General features: G+C 40.9%; 1 protein-coding gene and 1 long non-coding RNA gene across 3 annotated transcripts in view; one reads left to right on the top strand and one right to left on the bottom strand.

The window, feature by feature from the left end:
- The window catches only part of LOC310688337, a 31,209-nt gene extending 15,551 nt beyond the window's left edge, over positions 1-15,658 (top strand). The window contains exons 2-3 of one of the 2 annotated variants that reach the window (XR_014516868.1): positions 467-520; positions 13,092-15,658. This is a non-coding gene — a long non-coding RNA (uncharacterized lncRNA). The remainder of the gene's footprint in view (positions 1-466; positions 521-13,091) is intronic. The other variant, XR_014516867.1, reaches the window with a different exon arrangement.
- Positions 6,551-22,489, bottom strand: CDO1 (cysteine dioxygenase type 1). The gene is made up of 5 exons (XM_083464665.1): positions 22,045-22,489; positions 16,053-16,130; positions 11,588-11,745; positions 8,687-8,856; positions 6,551-7,257 (listed from the first exon to the last, which is right to left on the bottom strand). The coding sequence occupies exons 1-5, from the start codon at positions 22,221-22,223 to the stop codon at positions 7,228-7,230; spliced, it is 615 nt and encodes a 204-aa protein (XP_083320791.1). The 5' UTR covers positions 22,224-22,489; the 3' UTR covers positions 6,551-7,227.
- Between the last annotated feature and the right edge of the window lie 1,637 nt (positions 22,490-24,126).

Here is a 24,126-nt window from a genome sequence, read left to right as displayed (position 1 = left end):
GCTATGAAATGGTAGGCTGGATGCAACCATATCCTTCAAATTCCTGTTTGGCTTCCTTCCTGATAGTTCTGTTGACATCTCTTAAGAGTCCCTTGACTGTGTTTATTAGATTCTTGAGGTCATTTTCAACATTCTCTATGTGATCTGCATAAAAATTAATTTGTTCTTCCCTGTACAGAAATTTAAACCACTTTCTGATTATCAGTTCTGCCCCATGAGAGATTTGACATTATCACCAAAAGATTCCTTCCTTTATTAATAAGCATTATTAAAGTGTACTGTATTGACTCTAGCATTTTAGCTCTGATCTATGCATTTAATGTACTAAGCCAAGTCAATATGTTAGATAGAATGCTATATTCTGTCTTTTTAAATTGTTAACATACGCCTGAATTTGTGTTCCATTTTCCTAAATAAATCTTACTGTTCCTAATATTAACAGTTTTTGTGCCCCACCCCACCACAGAATGAAGATGCAAGACATTGAGTTTGAGGGGACAACTTTATTAATGTAAAAAAGGTATGTGCAGTGAGGAACTTTTTGTAATTGGCATCTGTCTGTCTCAAGAGACAATGGAGTGTGCCTCCAGGAGTGAAGCCAAACCACTGTGTTAACAGCATCAAAGTGACCTCCCAGGGACGCAAGCTTGGGCAGTGTGTATGGAGGTCCTGAACTGCCCAGATGACAACACCCATCTTGGCTCAAAGCCCCTCATTAAAATGTACTGATCAGAGCCTTTCTTTGCCCACTTCTCTAAAATGGCTGGTTGAAGGGGTTGCCCTAGAGGAGCACCTCTCCTCTCCCCTGGTGTCCAGCATTCAGAAGGGAGAACCTCATGGGGTTCAAGGTTTGGTCTGTCATGTTTCTCCTTGAGCAATAGCTGTGGGAATCCCTCCCCACTGAGGTGCATCTGATCCCATCATTATATAGTTTCATCACATTCTGAAGATGCACCTCATCCCTTTGACCCACCCTTTTCTGCTGATGATTGATGGTAAATTGTTTTAACGGATTTTAATATTGTATTTCTGGATTTTTGTAACCCACCCTGTAACCTTGTGGTTAAGTGCAGGAAAGATATTTAACCAATAAATAATAGATTGGGAAAACATCCCTTCACTATGTGAGTGCCCTTGAGCGCTCACCAGGGAAGTCACTCTAAACTCCTCCCTCCCTGCTCACACTACTTGCCACAAGGCATGACCCTCTCCACCCTACCTGCTGACCATAAGGTCAAGCAAGCAGCACTGCAGTTCCCTGCCCCAAGGAACCTACCATATCCCACAATAGTGAGCTTAGGCTGCAGTGCTTGATCACATTGTAATGTATGTTCTGTTTTCCTGAATAAATCTTACTATTGCTAATTCACCTTTTTTTTTCTTGGTGTGAGTATTCAGTACTTCTTGCTTAGCTATTATATATATATGTGTGACTTCAATACATTTAAATTTTGAATCAATATAGAGAGACAGCACAATAGCTACCTATGTTGAATAGGAAAGATGTGCATTGATATAAGTTTTATATTTATATCTGACTCTCTTGGATCCCTAAAATCTTATTTCATGCTGAATAAAAGAATTAAAAATTGTTAGTTATCAGTCACGAATACAAGTGAATAAATGATTTCTGCACTGCAGGGGGTTGGACTAGATGACCCTTATATCCCTCCCAGTTCTACAATTCTGTAAGTAGAAGTCACCCCAAAGTAATTCAGATAGTGGCAAGGATTAGAGTCACCAAAAACAATTTCTAGAACCCTCCCATTGATATTTCTACTTCAGTAAGGGAGACATATGCAAAAATGTACTAGGATTTACAATACAATGTTCTCAGGCTAAGCAAAGAATTTCCTTTGCCACTAAAGCAAGTCAAATCTTGCTGTGCTGTTACTGTTTGGTTTTCAGGTTTTGTTCAGACATTTGTTCAGTCAAAGTTATATGTGATACAGGAGCACATGCCAACAAGTGAAATCTGGTTTTTTTCCTTAGCCAATGAGCAAACCCAAGATCCTGACACAAAACACATGTTTGCAATTTAATACTGCACTCAAACAAAGGCTTCTTCAGCCAAGGACTTTGCTTTGCTCTTAGTCAAGTTATGAACCTCTTTTGTAAATACTTGTAATGAAATACTTTACATAGACCCTGAAAACAGAGAAAGCCAGTTAGACATTCCGGCCCTGTTCCTATACAGAAGTAGATAGTTACAAGTGCTTTTTATTGATCAGAATAAACAGGGAAATATTTTTGCTTCTTTGTATCTTTCACCTACCCACTCTCAAAAGTGTCGTACTACATATCCGCTTACTTTCAAGGTACTTGACCAAAATTTTAAAATACACATAGTGAGCTGAAAAATGTAGAAATCTCATTTGATCACATTCTGAATGATGCAATTATATTTTCATTGTTCTCTGACAAATTTCTGAAGCAAGAATGACCTTGTGGTTAAAGCATCATTTGTGGAATCTTTAATTAAAATGGATACAAAAAAGTAAGTTGGGTGGAACTGTTTAAGAAAATATAAATATTGAAAGGAAATATATTATTTCCTATATTTCCAAAGTTTAGGGGAGAGTATAGATATTTATGTAGTCTTACTACCCATGTTAAAGTAAGTTTACAACAAAAAATTGAGGGAAAGTTAATGGATAAAATCCAGTGATGTCCATATCGGTCAGCTTGATAAAAACTAGCTGCTTTTACCGTATTTTTTGCACCATAACACTCACTTTTTTCCTCCTAGAAAGTAAGGGGAAATGTCTGTGCGTGTTATGGAGCGAATGCCTGCGGGTGGCGGGGGGGGGGATCTGCTGCAGTCGTGAGCAGAGGATCCATGGTTCCCCTTCCTTCCCTCCTCCGTGGTTACAAAGCATGGATCCACATGGATCCTCAGGATTTTTGCATTGGGCTACTCCAAACTCACCGTCAGATCACATGTCTGTGGCCACAGCATGAACCACAAAAATCATATATCCACTATTTCGTTTAGAATATTTTTTTTCTTGTTTTCCTCCTCTAAAAACTACGTGCGTGTTATGGTCTGGTGCGTGTTATAGAGCGAAAAATACGGTACTTCCACCAGACCGTTTATGTGTGCATTGGAAAAGTAGTTTAACTACATTCTCTTGTGAGTCACTGATCACCCTTCCAGTTCAACAAGATGTGTATCATTTTTGTAAAAACTGACTGCAGAGAGTACTATGTACACACTGACAGGATTATCCCACAGTTCTCCTTATCACTTTAGGAAAAACAATCTTTTCAGAACACTTTTGATTTGATAACCCTTTATCAGTGAACCGCTAGGCCCATACTCACCAATGTAACTTTAAAGAACCCATATAATCCTTTACGCAAACTAGAATTCCAAATCTCCTCTTGCCTCTCTCTCAATTGCAGGATCTTGCTAAAAATTAACAGCACAGTCCTAAGCATCAATACTCTCAGCAATAAGTCCTGTTGAATATATTGGTGTGGCCCTCCATATCTCTCTAGATGGCACTTTAAAATGTAAGAGCCTGCTGGATGAAGCCAGTGACACGTCTAGACCAGCATCCTGTCCTCACAGTGGCCAAGCAGATGCTTATGAGAAGCCCACAAGCAGGATTTGAGCACAATAGCATTCTTCCCTCCTACGGTTTCTAGCAGTAGTATTCAGAAACATACTGGAGGCAGGGCACAGTCATTGTGCCTAGTAGCTACTGATAGCCTCTATGAATTTGTCCAATCCTCTTTTAAAGCCATCCAAGTTGATGGCCATTGCTACATCTTATTGAAGCAAATTCCATGCTCTTTGAGTGCCCTTGCCTGGCTGGAATCTGCCCCTGAACTTTAATGATTCCTCTTGCTTGCCTGGATGAAAGTGGTGCATCATTATGTGTAGAAACCAGCCTACTGTGCAAAGGGCAAAATTAATGTCCACTTTTCCCTTTGGTATGTGGCTACCGATAGGTTGCTAAGAAGGGGATTGTAGCCCTTGGGGGGCTGAGAAAGGTTCTCCATCCCTGGTGTGCATGGTCCTCTTGTGACTTGCAACAACTGCTGAAGGCCCATTGCTGCAAACATTTACAAAGGTCACCGTAGCAGTTAATATCTTTGTTTGCAAATCATATCATAAAGTCACTTAGCGGGTTGTTTTAATGGCATATTAGTCACATAATCAAGCTCCTGTTGGCATGACTGTTCTGTAAATATAAAGTATTCTGTAAAGTATTTCATTTTCCATTTCCATAGCAGCTGGCATTAATCTGACTTATAATGATTTATACTTTAAGGCAGGGGTGGAACCCATCTGGCCTGCCAGTTGTTGTTGGACTAAACCTCCACCATCCCTAATTGGCTATAATAGCTGGGGCTGATGGGTGTTGTAGTCCAACAATGCCTGGAGGACTGCATTTTAGCCACCACCGCCCCTTTATGGGTTATGGGTTGGTGGCGTAATGGGTCCTTGCTGCCAGCTTTCAATTTCATTCAAACTCAGAATGTTATAACTTAGATTGCTCAAGACAGGAAAGTGCCAAACAATGTAATAAAAAATCATTTCAACATGTAATTCCAGAGAGTAATCACAAGCAGGTTGCATGTTTTAACCTTGAAAAGGCTGCACCCCTGCAGAGCAAACAACTTTCTCCCAGGCTTGGGAGAGGCTACAAAAATAAGCGAAAAGAATTAGCAAATGAACAGGGTGTACTTTTAGCTTAAAGAGGAGAAAAACACATTGCCAGGATCCAGATTTCAGCTCCCCAAGCCAATGCCAAGGACAAAAGGCACAAGTAGAGGTGAAGAACAAATGTTTACTGTGAAGAGTACCTCCTTACCCATTCTGCGCTTGCTGACTAATGGCATAAATTCATTCTCCACCCACCTGCACACATGCCACTTTTGAGAAAATGGAAGCAGATAAAAGAAAAGCAAACAAGAAGCAGTCAAACAGTGTAGCCTCTGTCTCATCTCCACCAGCTGTCTCCAGTGGAAAGTTAGCGTTAGTAGACCATTTTTTTTCCAGCTGCAAAAATGAATAGCTGTGATGGCAGTATTGGTTATTCAAAAACAAGGAAAGCTGGGAAAAGCTTTGACCCTGCAGATGTTGCTGAACAATTCCTATCAGCCCTAGCAAGCATAGTCTATGGCCAAGAAAAATGGGTCCTACACCTGATCAAAAGGGTATGCCGTGCTTATTCTAGTCCCAAGCATGTCACGTCATTAAAACAAAAAGTAATGCAGCATAGGAGGAGACTCTTGAGAGTCCCATGGACTGCAAGAAGATCAAACCTATCCATTCTTAAGGAAATCAGCCCTGAGTGCTCACTGGAAGGACAGATCCTGAAGCTGAGGCTCCAATACTTTGGCCACCTCATGAGAAGAGAAGACTCCCTGGAAAAGACCCTGATATTGGGAAAGATTGAGGGCACAAGGAGAAGGGGACGACAGAGGACAAGATGGTTGGACAGTGTTCTCAAAGCTACCAGCATGAGTTTGACCAAACTGCGGGAGGCAGTGGAAGACAGGAGTGCCTGGCGTGCTCTGGTCCATGGGGTCACGAAGAGTCAGACACGACTAAAAGACTAAACAACAACAAATGCAGCATAGCTGGAATGAATGGCTGATTCTTAACACACCATGTTTGACAGCTGGACTAATCAGTCGAGAAGTCTGACATAGCACTTATATCCCTTCAGCACATTCCTAAAAAAGTGGCAGTTTGTTGTTCAGGAATAGCTGATCACAAATGGCAGAGTAATATTGTCTGCAGGGTATGTGATCTATGTTCCTACTGTAGCAGGTACCTTTCCACAAGTTTCCCAAAGCTGATCAAATTTCTGTTTTTCACAAACAGCCTATTCAGTCTGATTTGTAATGTAATCATGGAGCTTAGACTGCATCTGATGCAGACAAATGCTCTTTTTTCATACACAGAACTGGAAGCATGTATTATAAGTAAGAAAAGATACCTATCCAGCTGATGCTCTTAAGCATTTATTTGTATTTGAAAATAGCATGTTCTAGGAGAGAAAAAAAGGCAGGAATGTGTCATCGCTCCCAAAAATTCAACAACACCTTTCCTCTATAGGAATACCAGATCTAGGACCTGCAGAAAGCAGGCTATGGCAGACGCTTGGCTCTGACTTAACATTTTTACATGTTTACATAGAGAACTCTTTGTTACTTCACACAGTCCTTAATCCTTTCAAACAGGCAAACAAAAAGGGTTTGGAGAGAGAGCGCTTTTGGGGCTAATTTTCACCTGTAAGTAAGAAGCATGGTGTAATAAAAATAGAGCAAGAGAGGAAAGCCCCCTCTGCAGCAGCAATCCAACACATGGTCAGGCAGTAGGACTACACCTCCAGACTCCATCTCCAACATAGCATATTGCTTCACTAATCCAACTCAAATGTTGGAGCTCTGGCACACCAGCGAGTTGCTGTATATTCACCTTTTGCATTATGGGGCCTTAACACAGCATCTGGAAGCCATGAAAGGGTTTGTTTAACAGACGGATGAGCAGCCATCAATTATGCTAAATTATGCTACAGGACAAAAATGAGAAAGTGTGCCCGTATTCAGTTTTATTCAGGTTTTGGGGCAAGTTATGATACAAATCACTTTAAAAACTAAAAATTGATCCCATTCAACATCATTAACGTTTAACAGATATTAACAGACATTTTCTCCAGGACATAAGTGTTGGTACAAGACATTATTGCTCCTATTTTATTCTTTCGTTTTAAAAAATAATCAGATCTTACACATAAGATTTTAAGATGCCCAAACAATTTTTAAAAGTTCCAACAGATCACTGAACCCTGGTTAAAATGAAGCTGCTAACACTATACAGTACACAGTACAGATGACACCAAAAAGTTACATTACTAGTAAAAATGGCATACATTCAAACAGGTAGGGCTGTTAAGAAAGTCAAGTCATACTTAGAAGCCCAAATGCTGATGTTTGTGTACACAGTCTCAAAAGTAGAAATGGTGGGGAAAGGACCCTGGTTTTATGGTAGGTTGCGAGAGTCGTTTGAACTCTGCAGCAATACATGGCACTACTCCCTTTAGTGTTCAAGAGGACAGGAATCATGAATGATAACTACTTGACCAAATAGCTGTTCTACTGTTGTCCTACATAGAGATTATTCAGACACAGCTTGGCACTGGCATCAATCATACAATCCTTCTGCTCCAGTTCAAATAATAAACCATCCAGCCGGCCTTGTGCTTTTCAGTTGTTCTCCTGTGAAACTGATGTTGCCTAGAGAGAAGAGAGAATCTTTGTTGTCTAGATTTTTCAGTTATTTCAAGTAAAGAAGTCTCTGAGGTACAAAATCTAAAAACATGTGAGTGAATAGAGGGTAACTAAATTCTGCCATGGCTCCCACTTGATAGTTTTTTGCTGTTTGGTCCTGTGCTCCAACACCAAGCCCTTTTCATACCTGGGTGTGTTTGGAATTTACTTATATTTCTTATGCCCAAAGACTTTTGGGGATGTTACTGAAGGTTGAAATCAGCACTATGGTGTAACAGTCATTTGCAGCAAGCAGAGCAGTGAAGGATCTCAGCAAAGCAGAGGAAAAGGACTGGAGGCTAAAACACTTGGCAGATATAAAAGTCGTAATACAGGCCTCCGAGGAATAGTTTAGGGGGCAGCCTCATGAAGTGGCTGCTGTAAAAGACACTATAGGAAAGCCTTCATTAAAAGTTGCTTGAAAAATATCCACATGCTCTCAATTCATTCCACTACACATGTTCATAAACGTTACATGGAACAGCCCTTTCAAAACTAAAGATAAAATTACCTCATTTTTTAATATTCCCATAGGGCAAAGCCCTGCCCAAGGAGAGCTACAGTGTCTGGGATAAGAATTCTGGCATAAACATTTAACAAAAGGCTAGTTTTCTATGTTCAGAGAGCTTTTGGGGTTGCTGTTTTTCCCCCTTGAAATTTTAATAGTTTTAAAAATATTACTCTTCTGGCAGTCTGACATTGTGGGAAGAGCTGTAGCTGAACATTTAAATCAAATCTTAGTTTGCTGTGTATTTTTAATGGGAAGTTGCAGAACATATTTAGCTATGTTTTAACTCTTAGGCAAATATACAAATGCTCCATCCTGGAGCTCCTAGCCCTGCAAGTCTTCCTTTGCAGTGGCATAATGAGGCCTGACGGCGTCTGGGGCGCACATGCCGTGCCATAGGGGCAGGGCATGTTGTGGGGGCAGGGAAAGGGAATACAACAGCTTGGGCGTGCTGCGAGTCCAGCCCTGTGCTGCTTTTGTGAGCGCCATGTACCACCCTCAAAGGTAAATGCTGCTCAGGGCGATTTACTCCCTAGCTATGCCACTGGTTTATTGATTCCCAAGTTGGCATCTTTGCAGCATCCCCTTTCTTTCCAGAACAACATGGCAGTTCATGGCCCTCTGCTCTGGTCCCTGCTCCAGCACATTTGCAACTCATCAGAAATCCAATGAATGTATTATTTTTATGTTGTGAAACACCCTGTAATCTTTGGATGAAGGGCCTTATACAAATTTAATAAATAATAATAATAAAATAACATATTGGGCCTCCAACAAGGGGTTCATTTATTAGCATGATGTGCATCAGCCAAGAGCCGCCTTCTTTCCATAGAAAGGTTGCAGTGATCAGCTAAATGGTACAGGCAAGGTGCAAATCCTTATACTTACATATGGGGTCCTTTCTCCAAACTGACTATAAAATGTCATTTTAACTTTTTGCTTGTGTCCCGTTCTTTGGTCAAAAGTGTAGCAAGATTCAAAGGGTGGGCTGTACAAATGGAGACTAACAGCAGTTTCCGTATGGCTTGGGTTCTCCACACGGTGTAAGCCAATGCAGTCTAACGAAAGAAAACACAAGAGCACTGGGTTAGATCATTTATCGAACAATTTTACCCTCAATTTTAGGATCTTTTAAAATAAAATAAAGTAAAATGCCTAGCTTCTATTAAAAATCTAGGTGAATTTTGCATATCTATAGTCTGATAAAGGCCAACAGGATGTCTCCATTAATGTTAGTGAGATCTCAAGTGCTGTGAATTTAATCATCTGCCACCAGTACAAATGCAGTATTCTCTTTTAAAGATGTTGTAAAAATTCTAGGGAAAATGAAATAGAGAAGACCATTATTTTTCCAAGAACTTGGGTTGGAAAAGATGCTATATTTTAAATCAAGTTTGGAAATTATCAGGGCCCACCAGGCTTCTTTAACTAGCCATCAGGCTTCTCTAGGCCTCACCTTCACCAGCCGTATTCTACATTTGAGTTCTTTTGCCAAGCTGAAATGTGTCCTCCAACTCTTGCTCGTGGGGATAGAGGTAGAGAGATGTGTGTAACAACACTGACTTTTGCATGGTGCTGGAATGTAGCTCATTGTGCAATGGGTCACATCCATTGGTCGGCTCACTGTTGCCTCTAGTCCTGCCTCTCACTGGAATGCTTCACCTGGAGCGTTGTGCAGAGGAGCAAAGGGCCCTCTTACTCAAAAGATTCCCCAAACTGTATTTTAAGCAGATAGTAAGGACATTAGCCCTATGATGAAGGAAATAATTCTTCTGGGGTGAAGTCTTTATTCTTCCAGTAATTGGTTCTGCCTTTTCTAAGTATAACTAGCCATTTTAATGCCTTATGTAAAAATATCAAGTTATTTACCATTGTGATGTCCTAAACAGGTCTTTCAAATATGGTACCATATTTTGATATCCAAAAAAATCCACAAAACTTGGCAATCTTCAGGTGCTACCTTAGCATCAGTAAACATATTATTGTTGCTTTATAAAATCTGAACACATGAGCTGGCTTGATGCAAAACTTATAGTTGAATTAATATTGTATAAAGGAAGCCAAATTGCCACCTACCCATCTTTGAGCTGTAAGTTGTGGACATCCATTTGTTGTAAAGTCTCATAAGCAACACGCTCCCATACATGTGATTACGCCCCCCTTTTTGCTTGGCATACCTTTCTGTGTAGCAACTATTTTAGTTTGAAGATGTTCAGAAAGAAGAGACAATGCCTTTCGGCAATGTTCAAAGTTGCTTGTGTGCATACATCATTTGTTTTTGATTTCATTCCAAATCAAAGTGTTTGGACATGAAAACAACAGAGAGGAAAAAACATAGCTGAGATTTTAGTTCCTTGTAAGAGGTGTGTGTGTGCCAAGTATTGAACTGAAGTTGTTTCCCCAGGGAAATGCAGAGAGGACATTTTTTCTCATCTGGCATACAAGAATAAACCACAACTGAAAATAACCAAAATCAACTAAGGCCAATGTGGCATGTGCCATCTTGACATTATCTTGGTAAAGATGGCTTCTGTAAGATGGAAGGATCAAATCATGTTCTACCATTATTTATTATTATTAGTTACATTCATACTCCACATTTTAAAAAGCCCAAGGCAGCTAACAGTTATGGAATCCCCAATGCAAAAATAACTAGTCCACTCCATGTAAGCTCAGACATTCTAATCCTCAAAGTCAAAATACTGAATCCCACCTGAAATGAAAGCATGGAGAATCTGGGTGGTAAGCATGATAAATTGGCCAAGTTTCACAAAATTCTGAACAGAACTGAGATACAATACTTTGAATATTTTGCCTTGAAGTGCAGCCCTCACTCAGTTCTGATGCCCCCTTTGCAACCCAAACATATTTTCACTTCCTTCTCTTGTCTGTTAAGTTTATGTCAAAAATTCCCAAATATTACAAGAGTCCTCCTCTCCATGACTTGGGTGAAAATCCACTGTGTATGATTAAAGTTGTGAGGTGTTAAAGTCCCCATTTTAATCCATGGTGAGTGCAGAACAAGCAACTAATGCGATGGATGCTATCCATTGGTTCTAAAACAGGTACTGTACAGGTCCCTGTCAGTGCTGTTGACAGCCATGCCAAAAAATGGCTGGAAGGATGTGGCTAGGGAGTAGACTGAAGACAATATTGCAGTCAGCCCCAGGTGACAATTCTGTTCCAAAAATTGTCTATGAAGCTTTAGTATTTCTTCCTTATCACAGCCCTTTTTTTGCCTACAAACACTACCTTGGGGGTCTCTGTTTTTTTGTCATCAAGACACTTGCTACAGTGCTTAAATCTGATTTGGGGGGGTGAGGGCAGCTCTACCTATCATCTCAGTTTTCAGAACCACCACAAAGGTTGGTGGGATATAATGGAAGGGCCTAAAAACAGATTAGGATAAATAACTTTTTTGGAAATGCTGCATGCAACCATGGTGCTTGTAGCAGCATTTAAAATCCATTCCATGGCATCTATTACAATAGGTCTCTGTGTTTAAAAGGAGTACCAGTCAAGGTCAGCAACACTATGCACAGGAATCTTATGCCTAATTTGTAAACTCTAAATTCTGCACACAGTAGTTCAGATATAAGGAAGAAATGAAGTGGGCTATCAGCAGAGGAAAGATTAGACTTATTCTATAACATGAAATGTCCCCATGTGTCCTATTCTTTTATCCAAGAAATGAAAAAAAACACCTTACCTTCCAAGATTTGAAACGTCTAGCCAAGAAGTTATAAGGTTATTTGGGTATCTACGATGAACCAAAATGAAAGGGCTTACCATTAATATAAGCACACTGGTTTTCCTTCAAAACCCTTTCGGATTTCTTCAGCAGCTCTCCAGTCCCCTTTTTGCCAGGCCACTCAAACAGCGTCTCTTTTAGATTTCCTTGAAGCATTTTCATAAAGCAGTGTGAATCTGTGTGATCATGGATACTGCTGTATATGTACACAAACACAAAAAATACCATTATGAAGTTAGCAGGGCTGTTGTACTTTTACATATACAGCTGACTCTCAACTTGCATAAGGGTTGTGTTCTGCGGATAGCACGTGAAGCCGAAATTGCATATGATCAAAACATTCCTGGAAATGTCCCCATGCAAGCATCCTTTTTTGAACCCCGCAGGCTTCCCACGCAAAAAAAGAGCTTTTAAGCTTTCTGACATGCATTTAATTTGTGCAGTGTCAGCTGGTTGGCCACTAAGCACATAAAGCTGCAATCGAGTAAGTTAAACGTGTGCAAGTTGCAAGTTAACTGTAGTATAAACATAATGTACCATAAAATGATTATGGCTGCAATCCTAACCCCATTTATTTGGGAGTAAGCTCCATTGAAGTCAATAGGGCTTACTGTGCTGTACATCTAATACAAGAGAAATATTGTTATTGCCCACATCATTTTATAGTGGTCTTGAGAGTGGGATGAAAGTGAAAAAAGTCAAGGTGAAAATTCAAAGTGAAAAAAGAGTCAGATTTAAAGGGAAATATTAGAATTTCTGCAAATATGAACAGAGAGACTGCAGTGGTAGAGGATTTTGAGGAAACTGTGATGTCATTGACAAAATTTGCTAATAATCTGTTCTTTGGCAATGGCTGGGTATGTCTAGATAGGAATTCAATTAAACAATAGGACCATAACTCAAAGGCATTACCTGGGAAAGGACTTGGGCTGCAATGAAGGAGCTACTTGACCAGCATCTACACAATGTGTATGAATGAGAAGTGAAGGGGAAATGGTGCCTCAGTGAAAAGGCACTAATTTGTATGAATTGAGGGCAAGAGAGTGAATGTTGCTGGCTAGTACTATGCTACTCGTCGACAGCAACCACCACTAGAACATGGCAGTCTCTATGTTGCTTGTGGGTAGCAAGAGTGCAGACACAGCCTGCCTGATACTTCCACAACCTTTTGCCTGGAAGCTCTCTTATAGTTGTCCATTGAATTGAATTCCATTTAAGATAAAAACCGATGCTGTATTTATGTTTGGCTTTCGGACCCAACCCTCTAACAAAAAAGCACCACTACCTCCAGAGATGAAACTTCTCATTTCAGATACACATAATAATTTCCTTTTACATCATGAACTCGATTCAAAACAGTCACTCATATTTTCCATTGGAAAATATGTGGCAGTGTTCTTTCTCTGTTACTGGCTATATTCTGGAGCAGGGGGAGAAACGCCACGTTGTCACTCCCCCATTCAGATTTAATTGACTCCTTGACTAACTGGTGCTGCTTGTGCAACAAATTAAAACAAGCTGTGGTTTCTTATTTTTAAGCAGCTGCTCGTCTGTCTCGCAAACCACAATGCACTTGGCAGAAACTTGGAGTGCAATTCTGGAGAAAAACCACAGATAACCAACAGCCCAGTTTGGGCACAATGCTAGCTAAACGAACCTTGAACTCAAGCATTCCTCCTTCGGCGTGGCCACTAGCAGAAGATTAAGAGCACTCACTTCCTAGTTTAAGCTAACCAATTTTGACTTACATCTAGCCTTTGAACTCAGTTGAAACTGTGGTTTGTTGCATTAAACTAGAATAATAAACTATGGTTTGACCCAGGCTTGTTTCAGTATATCAATTTTAACTGGCCACAGTTTGCCCTTGTCAGATGCAATGATAAAATGAGGTTAACCTGAAAATTATTCTGTAGGTTCATTCCTGTAGCAGTAAACTGTGGCCCAACATTACATTCAAACTGAGTCATTAGCTTGCAGTGTTGAAAAATGTAATGATCCTATGTCAGGTTTGCACAGTTTGTGACCTGCCACCAAGCTCAATACAGCTCAACAGTCACATACGGTTGCCTGCAGCAGCCCTTTGTTTTTTCTGTGGTCACAGAAAGGCAGCAAAAGCAGGTTATTTATTCGGCCTCTAGTCGGCTACCATACATGGGTAGGTTGTCTGTTTAGTTTGAATGGTCACAAGTGGGACAGGGCGAGGCAGCCCTAGATAAATCTGCATAGCAATGTGCCAGATGTGCTTCCACTCCTCATTAGGGGAGGTTGAAACTCTTGTTCATTATTGGTTTTAACTTCAGTAATCTTTGTGCAGACTTGCACCAGATCAAGTCATAACAAGATTTATTAAGAGAACTAAGAACTTGTTTATTTTTGGTGGGGTTCACCTAATGAGTCTCATCAGCACAAAAAGTTCTACTTGTGTAATGGGGTTCCCCCTTTTCCACCCATGTCCTCCCAAATTGGCTTAGGGTATGTATGTATGTGTGTGCGTGTGCTCTAGGATCAAACCAAGCACAGGGATCACAGGTAATAATGTAAGGTTCACAGCGACCTAGGAGTTAAAGGCAGGTAACAGTATTGTTAATAAAGACACCCCACCCCTTGAAGGCTCATTGGACACTAGATTAAAAGTGAACTAATAATAATAATATATAATAATAATACGCGATATAACAAACTTATTCCCAAAATAATTTCCTGAACTTCCTAGCATCCAAAAGTATATTCTCTGCCAGCTTATCTTGCTGGACAGCTCACTGTGGTACCAAAAGAATCCTATAGTTCAGCTCTTTCTCACTGTCCATAACTAATTGTATGAAGACAAACACAAGCTCCATCCCCTCCCCAGGTATCTTTTACTGCCCTCAGCATCTTCTCTCTGATGTATCTAGGTAGCTAGAGGTTAACTCAAATCTTGGAATCTGAGCTACTTTTTCTTTGCTATTTAGGGGTGCGTGTATACACCTGCACATATTTTCAGAAGAAAGATAGCAGCCAGGAAAGTGTCACCCTTCCCCACCTACTGAATCCCCTTGCCAGCAGTTTTTTCCTTCCTGATGCAGCAAAAACACATCTGGGAATCCCAACTGGAAGGAAAAGCAGTGGGATGGGAGAAGGGTTAAGCAAACACCACCTGTAGCTTTCCTAGTGCAAATTACATTTTTGTGAAAACAGAACTCCTCACTTCCACAATCCTCAGAGTCTTAAATCATCGCATCACAAGACAGCATTTTACCCAAACAGAAAAGGGCATTTCAGGATTCAATGCAACAGCTGCAGAGGCCATTGAACCCCAAAGTTTGGCATATTGGATAGCATGCAATTCTAGTCAGTGTAGAGCCATTGAAATGAATGAACATGACTAACTTTGGTCCATTAATTTTGATAGGTCTACTCTGAACAAAACTTAATTGAATGCCACCCATTGTGTTCTGGGAATTGTTAAGGGTACATTGACCAGATCTTACTGATTTACAAAATTGGGATTCTGAGGGGGAACTCTCTCATTTGACAAACCCTGCTTTAGACTAGAGGCAGAGATAGCACAATGCCCCTTTAGTAAAACACTGGGGCTAACATACATAGAGCAATGAAAAACCTACTACCATTGTAAGAAAGCACAAAGAAGGAAGTCACCAAGTGGTTCTACAACAGTTTGCTCTGACAAAGAAGCATCACATTCCTCATGCTTAAGAGATGTCTGATAATTGTCTGTTTTGCAGAGGCAAGAGAAAAAGGGCATATATATCTAGTACATAGAGAGAAATGGTTCTCAGAACAATAACATATGGCCTTTTTTTAAAAGGGACTTTGGGAAATCTGGTACCTCTGGCTTGCAGATGAGGCTGGATCTGCACAGTGTTGATTGGCCAGCCCTTGTGTCAATGACATATTCACTTGCCCCACCCTTCCCTGAGCAGGATCACACACAGAACTTGGGTTACTCACAAAGCCATATTCACCTTTTCACATGGTCTTTTAAAGTGTTTTTAAAAAGTGCAAGGAACCCAGAGATTAAATGCTGATTAACTGAAACAATCAAATATGCAAAAATGGATCCTTAACAGCTGGTGTACTGCTTTGGTTTTGTTTTAAATAGTTGGATTTTTTTAAAAAAAATTAATGTAGAGAACCACCCAAAGCTTTTGGAAAGGTTAGAGTTAATGGAATTTTATAATATACCGTATATATAAGGCTACAATACATTTTTTGTGGCACAGATGCAATGTATTATATAACAATCATCATCATCATCATTTTATACCCTACCCATCTGGCTGGGCTTCCCCAGTGACTCAGAATATTTAAAAACACGACAAAACATCAAACATTAAAAACTTCCCTAAACAGGGCTGCCTTCAGATGTTTTCTGAAAGTCAGATAGTTGTTTATTTCCTTGACATCTGATGGGAGGGTGTTCCACAGGGCGAGCGCTACTACCGAGAAGGCCCTCTGCCTATACAGCTTTATATTATGGGGAAAATATATAGAGCCACAAACCTGCCATGGCCTTCACCCCAGCATAAGATCATCAAATTGAATTTTCCATTTCCTTTATCCACAAGATTTCTTGTGTACCTGAAAGAATAAGATGCAGGGTTTTAGTTTAAGAGTCATCTCTGAGAAGCAGAAACAGATGTTAAGAGCACCACTCTCTTGAACAGTATATACAAATTAATAAAATTAATGGTTGCTAATTTCCAGCCTGCTCCCCTACCCCAACCATCTAGTAATATTTTCTGATTGAGCTGTATGACAGTTCTACTCACTGCATGTTTTTGAACAATTAGTGCCTACTGCATACAAATTATCTTGATAATACTCTGCTACCTTACTGGGTAGTTCTAAGGTTCATTGAGATAATATATCTGATAATATAGGTGAAGTGCTTGTATTTCTCCCAAGTTTTATCTTTTAAGGAAAAAAACCACACATACACATAAGCACACTCTTGCACTTGTCCATATATTCTGACCTATTTTCTTTCAGTCAGTGGCATCCTAAAACTGCAATGTATTTATACCTTTATCACATAAGGGTAATAAAAATATATCACAGTGGTTTACAATGCTGAGTGAGTTGTATCCTTTGCAGGATCTTTCTCATAAAAAGGAGAGTGAACAGAATCAAATGAAAAGTCAACAATAATTAACTGTGTGTAAAATACAAATTATTAAAAACTAGGTTGTAAGTCTTAAGTAACAAATTTCAGGAATTCAATTCCGGTGATTACGGACTTGGTACTTTATAAATCTATGTTAGATGTTTGCATCTGTCTGTCTCAACAAGCCATTTAAGTTAGTAGTACATTATATATACACATACAAGTCGAACCATTGGTCCTTACCTAGGTCAGTACTATCTATAGTGACTGGCAGTCGCTTTCCAGTGTTTAAGGCAAGAATCCTTCCCAGCCCTGTGTGCAGATGTCAGGAATGGAACCCAGAATCTTGCTTATTGCAACTCATGTTCTTGGCTTCCACTACTGAGCTACAGCCCCCTTTTCTCATGCAATTTTTGCATGTACCTAAGGGAATCTGAACATGTCTTTCTCAAGGAGCAGATCCTCATTCCCTTACTTTTAGGATTCCAAAGGTTTGTGACATGGCATAGTGGTCCACCATTCAAAGGAAATGAATAAAGAAACCCCACTGGCCTTATGGGATAGCTAAAGTAGCTCTGAATCCCAGCCATCATGGAAGCACAGAAGTCAATCAGGCCCACAGTTGTGTGATCAATGGGTCTTGGAAATCGGTAAGACTGAATAAACAAAAATTTGGATTGTGGTGTAAACCCCATTAATTGCAGATCTCGTTGAAGCCCAAATATCTGGGTTTCATTTATCCTATTGCTATAGTTCAAGAATGCTAAAAAAGACTAGATAGATATAAATTAAGGTGTGGAGTGGTGGTTAACATTTGGTAAGCATTGGAAAGCCAAGAACACATAGGGGGTTGGGATCTCCAGGCTACTCTGTAAAAGAAATTCAGCAACACAACCTATAAATGGAAAAGCACAACATAACCCAAATACTTCTTGGGTGAGGTAATTTCTGCAATGAGATTGTAACTACAGAAGCTTTGTAACAACAAGGAAGTTACTGATTTCTTTTACAGCTTGTTATCAAATGGTCCCAACTATTTAAGCTACTTTTCTGCAGAAGATATATATGCAAATCCAAAGTGTGTGGGGGTGTGTGAGAGACTCTCCTCCTGATAAAAAGCCAACTTTACAGGGAATTCTGCCAAGCAAGAACAGAACAAACTAGTTTCACAATGCCAACAGCAAGTGTTGCACAATAATCGAAGATTAGAGATGGTATGAAAAAGACTAAAGGATACAGCAAAGGGGGACGGGGGGGGGGGCGGCGCGCGGCAGACTGAGCTATTGCACCTGATTTATAATTAAATCAAAGCCTGACTTTTAATACGGTGCAGTAGACACACCCTGTTTCGACTTTTAAGGTCAGGTGTGTGCACGCAAGTTTGAATCGGTACACAATCCAGTGGAGGCAAGTTTGCAGACGAGGGTTCCAAGGGGACCTTTCCAACAGTGGAACGCCAGAAGGCTGGGAAGCCAGAAAGCCCCTGATTTGCTGCCAGTACCTTGTCCCAAAAATATCTGTTAGAGAACACAATAACCTGGCACAGATCAAGAAGAACAAAAAAACCTGGCTTGATGTCAGCCATTCGTTTTCCTCCTCGTTAACATTTCGAAAGCAGTTTATTTGCAAAAAGCGACCAAGAAGGCACATCCGATCAATTCGCGCAGTAATAGCCTGCTGCTTAAGTCATTTGCGGGCCACAGCCCTATGAACTAGACATTGTCCTCCAGGACTGCCAACGCCCCTCCATCGATTCTTATAAAAGTACAAAAAAAAAAAAAAAAAAACACAAGTTCCAGCCTCCCCGGGAGGCTCGGGCTGCTATTTACCTCGAGCCAGCTCTCATTGGCCCAACCCTTCAGGGGTGTTGCTCAAAAGCGGCTCTGATTGGCCACCGGGTCCCCGCCCTCCCTCTGCCTCTAAACCTTCAATGCGTGGCACTTGGGAGAAGCCGGGAGAAAGCAGTCAAAAGGAGTGGGCGGGGCTGCGGGCGCCGTGGATGCGCCGCTCTCGCGCCCCAGTGGGGTCACCCAGCAGCCCCCAAAGAGAACCCCAGCCTGCACTCAGAGGGTGAAACATACTGTTTCCACACGCCATGGGAAACAAGGCAGATCATAGGTCTATCTAGCTGAATATTATCTACCTTTCCGGGGTTTCAGGCAGGGGACCCTCGTAGATCTGGGCTATGGCAGCCTGGTTGTGAGATATTTCCCCTACAAGGGAGGCTTTCCTGTGAGTAATTCTCATATCTTCAGGGACATAATCACAGAATCAGAGTTGGAAGGGACCCAAAGGGTCCTCTAGTCTAGTCTAACCCTTTGCAATGCAGGAATCCCGCCCACAGCCATTCCTGGCTGGGCTCGAAACACCAACCATCTGGTTGACAGCCACACACTCACAAAAAAGGCTTAGCTGAAATTTATCTGCTGTGTTTAATATTCATTGTGAATTGTTTTTACTTTTTTATTGTTAGCCACTTTGCTAATATTCAGCCTTCAGGGCTGGTGTAAAGCCCAATAGGCAAGTATGCCAGACTGCTACAGACCATCCAGTATGTTTTGCAGCACATAATGGATTGAACTTAAGTCTCCCTACTAACCCCCTTTTCAAATACGATACTAAAAGCAGAAGTGGAATCTGCATCTTAGAGCCCCTGCCATCCTCTTGATTTGATTATCAGCCTCCCTAATGAATTGGCTATTCATGTGCCTTTTCTGTTGCTGCTGCTTACAAAGAAACACTGAAGATGACTTATTGTCACCTACATAAGTTAATCATTTAGAGGGAAAGTGTGCCAAAGAACAGGAACCAGAAGAGAGGAGGCTTGATATGGGATTAAGAAATACCTGTTTTAACTTCTGCTAAAAATGCATTTGCAGAGAAACTGGCATTTAAGCCAATTATAAATGTATTATCAACACCTACCCACCCACACTTTTCTGTAGGGAGAGTATCAGAATAGGACCCCAGTGCCATCCAATGGATCATTGTATGGTTTATGGTCTCTTCAGTGAGGCAGAAGCTGGAAATAACAGGTCACGGGATAAGGTTCAGTTTGTGCTGTACACACTATACAACACACATGATAATCTGGATGAACCGAAGAACCCACTTTTATGTTTCCACTAATCACTATGAATAGCTCCATAAAAAAGATGCTTTAGTTTCAGCATTAAGGGTTAATCAAGAGTCATGCTGATTTATTCAAACAAACTGCTGTGCACGCAGCCATTTGAGTGAAGCAAGTTCTGAAGTTGCTTTGGTGATTTTCACCACATTACAGACTGGGAGAGCCTGAACACCATGAAGTGACCATATACATGTATACTGCAGGAGTACCTATACTCAAAATGGTTAAGGGATAAACAATGCAATTATGATTATAGGGGCACATCTGATGTGCATGTAATGTCTTGGGCAAGTTTTAGAGGAAAATAGCCAGTGATTGCTCATACCTGGATTTCTGGTCAGGTATAGCTAAGCTTGTGCAGTAAAATTATGTACTCATTATAGTAGCAGCAGCATTGCATCATCATTAATGAAAACCACCAACTGGTGATGCATGCTGCTTCTGCTTATATTATATATAGTTATGTATTAATAATAGATGTGGATTGTTTTAAAACTTTAAAATGCCATATAAATGATATATCCTATTGTTCATTGCCACTTGACAGGAAGTAACAGACAACTAGCCTACCAAGTGGCTGGAGGCACTTTTGGTCACCCAAGTTCATCCTCCATCACACTCAAATTAGTATGGTCAAATTGTGGTTCAGTGGCCAGTTATTAAAAAAATATTTATAACCTGCATTTCTTTCTTCAAGGGGGAAAAACTCCAGAAAAATAAGGTGGACTTTGCACCATTTGCAAAACCCTGCTTCAAAGTGACAATTCACTTTTGGCAGTGAACCTCAGACTGCAAAAAAAGGTAAGCTGCTTTAATCCATGCTCTTGATTAAGGCTAAAATTTAATGTTTGAATAGTTGTACTAGTGCTGATGGAGAGGGAATTACTGTATGACTAGGAGTTCACACTGCTGCAATATTTTGTGTGACTCTGATGCATTGACAATTCCCAGAGAGGGGCTTGCTGGTGCAGATACATTTCTTCATGCAGTCCATATGGAAAGGAAATGTAGATGCGAATCACCAACTATTTAACAGCTACCAATGGCTGAATTTAGCCTTGTTTAATACAACAGATTATGAAACAGGCCTCTGAGAAAAATGAGTAGTGATGATTATCCAGTAATTAAGGGAGGCACAGGACTTTTGTGACACAAGATTTGGAACAGTATTCAGTAGACATCTCATTAGTGCCTTCTCCTCACCCCCACTCCTGGCACATGTTTTAGGCCAGGAGTACAGTAGGTAATATGATGCCCCTGAGAAGTTGTTGTTGGGACTACAGCTCCATCAGCATTTTCAATAGTCAGTAATAATGGAAGTTGTGGTCTACCACCACCTAGAGGGCACATTAACTCTACCTTTATTGGGCTGCCTCCAGATTTTCACCACCAGGCATATTGCTTTGCTCTGGAGTGCCATTTCAAATGGACTGGAATGCCCAAGAAAGAAGAGGAAAACAACTTTGGAAAAGCCCTAATGTTGCAAGATAAACCAGTCAAAGTTTAACATCTAACAGGCTAGTCGTGAAAAAAACACCCCAAAAACACACCAACACACAAGATACAAAATGAAGCCCAAACTAGCAAGAAAGGCTGTGACCCAAAAGCCTGGTGTTAATCTTGTCACCTTGACCCACTCCTGGGGTGCTTTGAACTAGACTTGTGCACATCGCTGTACTTGCAGATGGGCTGCCAGTTAGTCCGCCTGGGAGGCCTGCCAAAAAGTTTTCTGTAGGCATTTTCATTCCAGCTGTTTCTAAGGTCTCATCTTTAAAGTGCCAACCATCTCCAAGCTGCGCAGCCTCCCACTCCTCAAAAAGGAGATTTGAGCAACTCAAACCGCTGGCCTGAATGCAAGCTGCTAAAAAAAAAAAGGAGCCACTATCTGCACAACACATATGTTAACTATTAGCAACAAATTACATATGTAGTAAACGCTAAAAGATACACGGAAAGGAATCTGAGCAAGATATTTGGATTTGCAACACCTACGAACATCAAACGTGCAAACAAAGTAGAAGTGCGCCTGGAGAGTAGATTGCTATTTAATTTCTAAAAGATCCGCACTCATTTTGTACCAAACTTAATGAAATGCTCCAAGAAAATCAGGTCCGTTTGGCATTTTAAGCAAAGCGACTCTCATATCGACCGCTTTTCGTTCCCAGGAGAATAGCTTATCCTACAGTAATAAAGCAACCAGTTTGTCACCCGCTTGCTTGTTCAGGCGAGCTAATCTCCTTGATTCCCACCGAGTTTACCTGAACTGGTCAAACTGAGCATATTTGAGCCACTCCTCCGGATTGCTCTCGTAAGTTTCCATTAAGGTTTGCACTTCTGCCACATTGACTTTGTCGCCGGAAAACAACCGATGTAGGATCTGGATCAGCTCGTCCAGCGTCTGCGCCTTCCACAATTCCGTCTGCCCGGGATGATCCATGATGCGCTTTTGCGGAGCCTGCTTCGAGTTGCACAATGGGAGCGCCCAGTCTCTCCCGCGTCGCTTCGGAGCCGGTGCCTTGGCTTGCCGCTATTTATCCCCTGGAGTTAGATGGGAACGTACCAAGTGCTCAAGGACAGGGAGCGCGCGAGGGAGGCACCGCGAAACGGCTTCGGCTAGCCCTAGGCTTTTAGAACACGCTGAAAAAGGGACACCCCCGCCGTGGCTGGGACCTATCACAGGCTGATATTTCAAAAGCCCTCGTCGCCTTGGCGAGATGGGGCGTCTGGGCTCCCCCCACTTTCGGGTCGTTTGCCCGCCTCGCTTCTTAAGGGGCCTCGACTGGCGCGCCGCCGTAGCCTTACAGCACAAAGACGCTGTTCTTCGTACTTAAAAGAGAGAAGGAATATTCAACTGAGGAAGCCAAGAGTGATTTCCCCCCCGGCAACGTTTGGATATTCTAATCTAATCTTTTAACTCAGCAGCTCAATGGCTGAAGGCATTAGCTTTGCAAGCCACTCTTTTAAATTACTGAACAGTCGTCTCCGCTTTTCATGGCGCAATAACCAACCAGGTGTGTTTTGGGGAACTAGGCTATGTTTATAAATTGAAATACGTAGGCACTGACAATTACACATTACCAATTTAGCTAGCCACCCCTGCAAAAACCTTTGTCTTGTAGGAAAATTCAGAATGGTAAAAGGTGGCTTCTCACCCAAGGACAGCAGGTTTAGGATCAAAGTACTGTAGTTCATTCCCCATGAGTGAATATGGAAGAGAAGTTTTCAATTTTTAGCAAGGTATGTATAAGGGACTTGATTGAGCAGGCAGGTGGCTTAAGAGAAAGCAATCTACAGTGACATTTAACTCCAAAAGCTTTGGAAAGAACACTGCATATTTCTGCCTGTTTTGTAGGACAGAAAGGCTACTTCTATTTCTCATTTTTCATTCTTAGATTGAGAATTAACACTAGAATACCATTGTAGGGGCCTATTAAAGTAGATCTTCCACAAAGTAGAAAGCAAGCTGTAACGTCTATCAGAACTTTTCCTCTGCCTACTTATTAAGGATGGGGCAGGGGAAGGTGAGGAGAGAAATGCTGCTGAACTTTGCTTGTACCCTAGGACATGGACCAGCACATCTTCACATCTCAGTTGTGATTCAAGCAAATAATTCCAAACTTTTTACTTTGAAAACAGTATTAGTTTCTCCACCATCTGCAGTTTTAATTTCAGTCCTGCATTGTTCAGCAAAAGCAGCAGATTCACACTTCCAAGAAGAGCTCCACTGATGTTAGTAATAAAATGTTTCATTAAGTGGGTGGGGTTTTTTGGGGGAAAAGGAAGTTATTCCTTAGACCCAGGTTAAGTTAATGGCAAGTTGGGAAAATGAAGCTTGCAGCTTGCCCAGTGTTAAATAGTTGCACTTTAATAACAATGTGCTTTACATTTTCTAGGATTGATTATAAGTCCCAAATTCTCCACTTATATTTTGTAATGCATTTTTAAAGTATTGCTAGCATTTTACTTTGTCTAATAACAATTGAAACTCAATGAAAGCTTATCAGTTGCTTTATACCACTTCCTTGAACCATTTCAATTTCCTTTAATGGCACTATCATATAGATAAAATATTTAACTGTGGAATACTGTGTTCTTGGCTGTATAGCTTGATCTGTGCAGATGTGTAGATTGTCCTACCTTGTTGCACACAACTGACAATGACATTTTGCTTTGTCACATTCATTCATAGTGGTGTTTCTATATTTTATTCATACAACCCATTATATTGAGCTATAAAGCAGTCTTCACATACTGAGTTTTGTCAACTGCAGCATGATCAGTGCTGCATTTGTGGGTTTTTTTGGAAATTAACCTTGTAAATGTTAATCTAACAATACCAA

The sequence above is a fragment of the Podarcis liolepis genome (assembly GCF_965112155.1).
Source record: "Podarcis liolepis genome assembly, chromosome: 11".
In the NCBI taxonomy this organism is placed as follows: domain Eukaryota; kingdom Metazoa; phylum Chordata; class Lepidosauria; order Squamata; family Lacertidae; genus Podarcis; species Podarcis liolepis.
The sequence above is the reverse complement of the archived record's forward strand: the minus strand, read 5'-3'. Positions and strand labels throughout refer to the sequence as shown.

Bases quoted from the DNA above. Each gene is read 5' to 3' on its own strand.
- CDO1 (XM_083464665.1), bottom strand. From the start codon at position 22,223: ATGGATCATCCCGGGCAGACGGAATTGTGGAAGGCGCAGACGCTGGAC. The intron at 8,857-11,587 runs GTAAGCCCTTTC...TTCTTTCGTTAG, and splicing joins CCAGTGTGCTTATATTAATG to ACTGCATTGGCTTACACCGT. The intron at 7,258-8,686 runs GTAAGTATAAGG...TCTTCTCTCTAG, and splicing joins TTGGAGAAAGGACCCCATAT to GCAACATCAGTTTCACAGGA.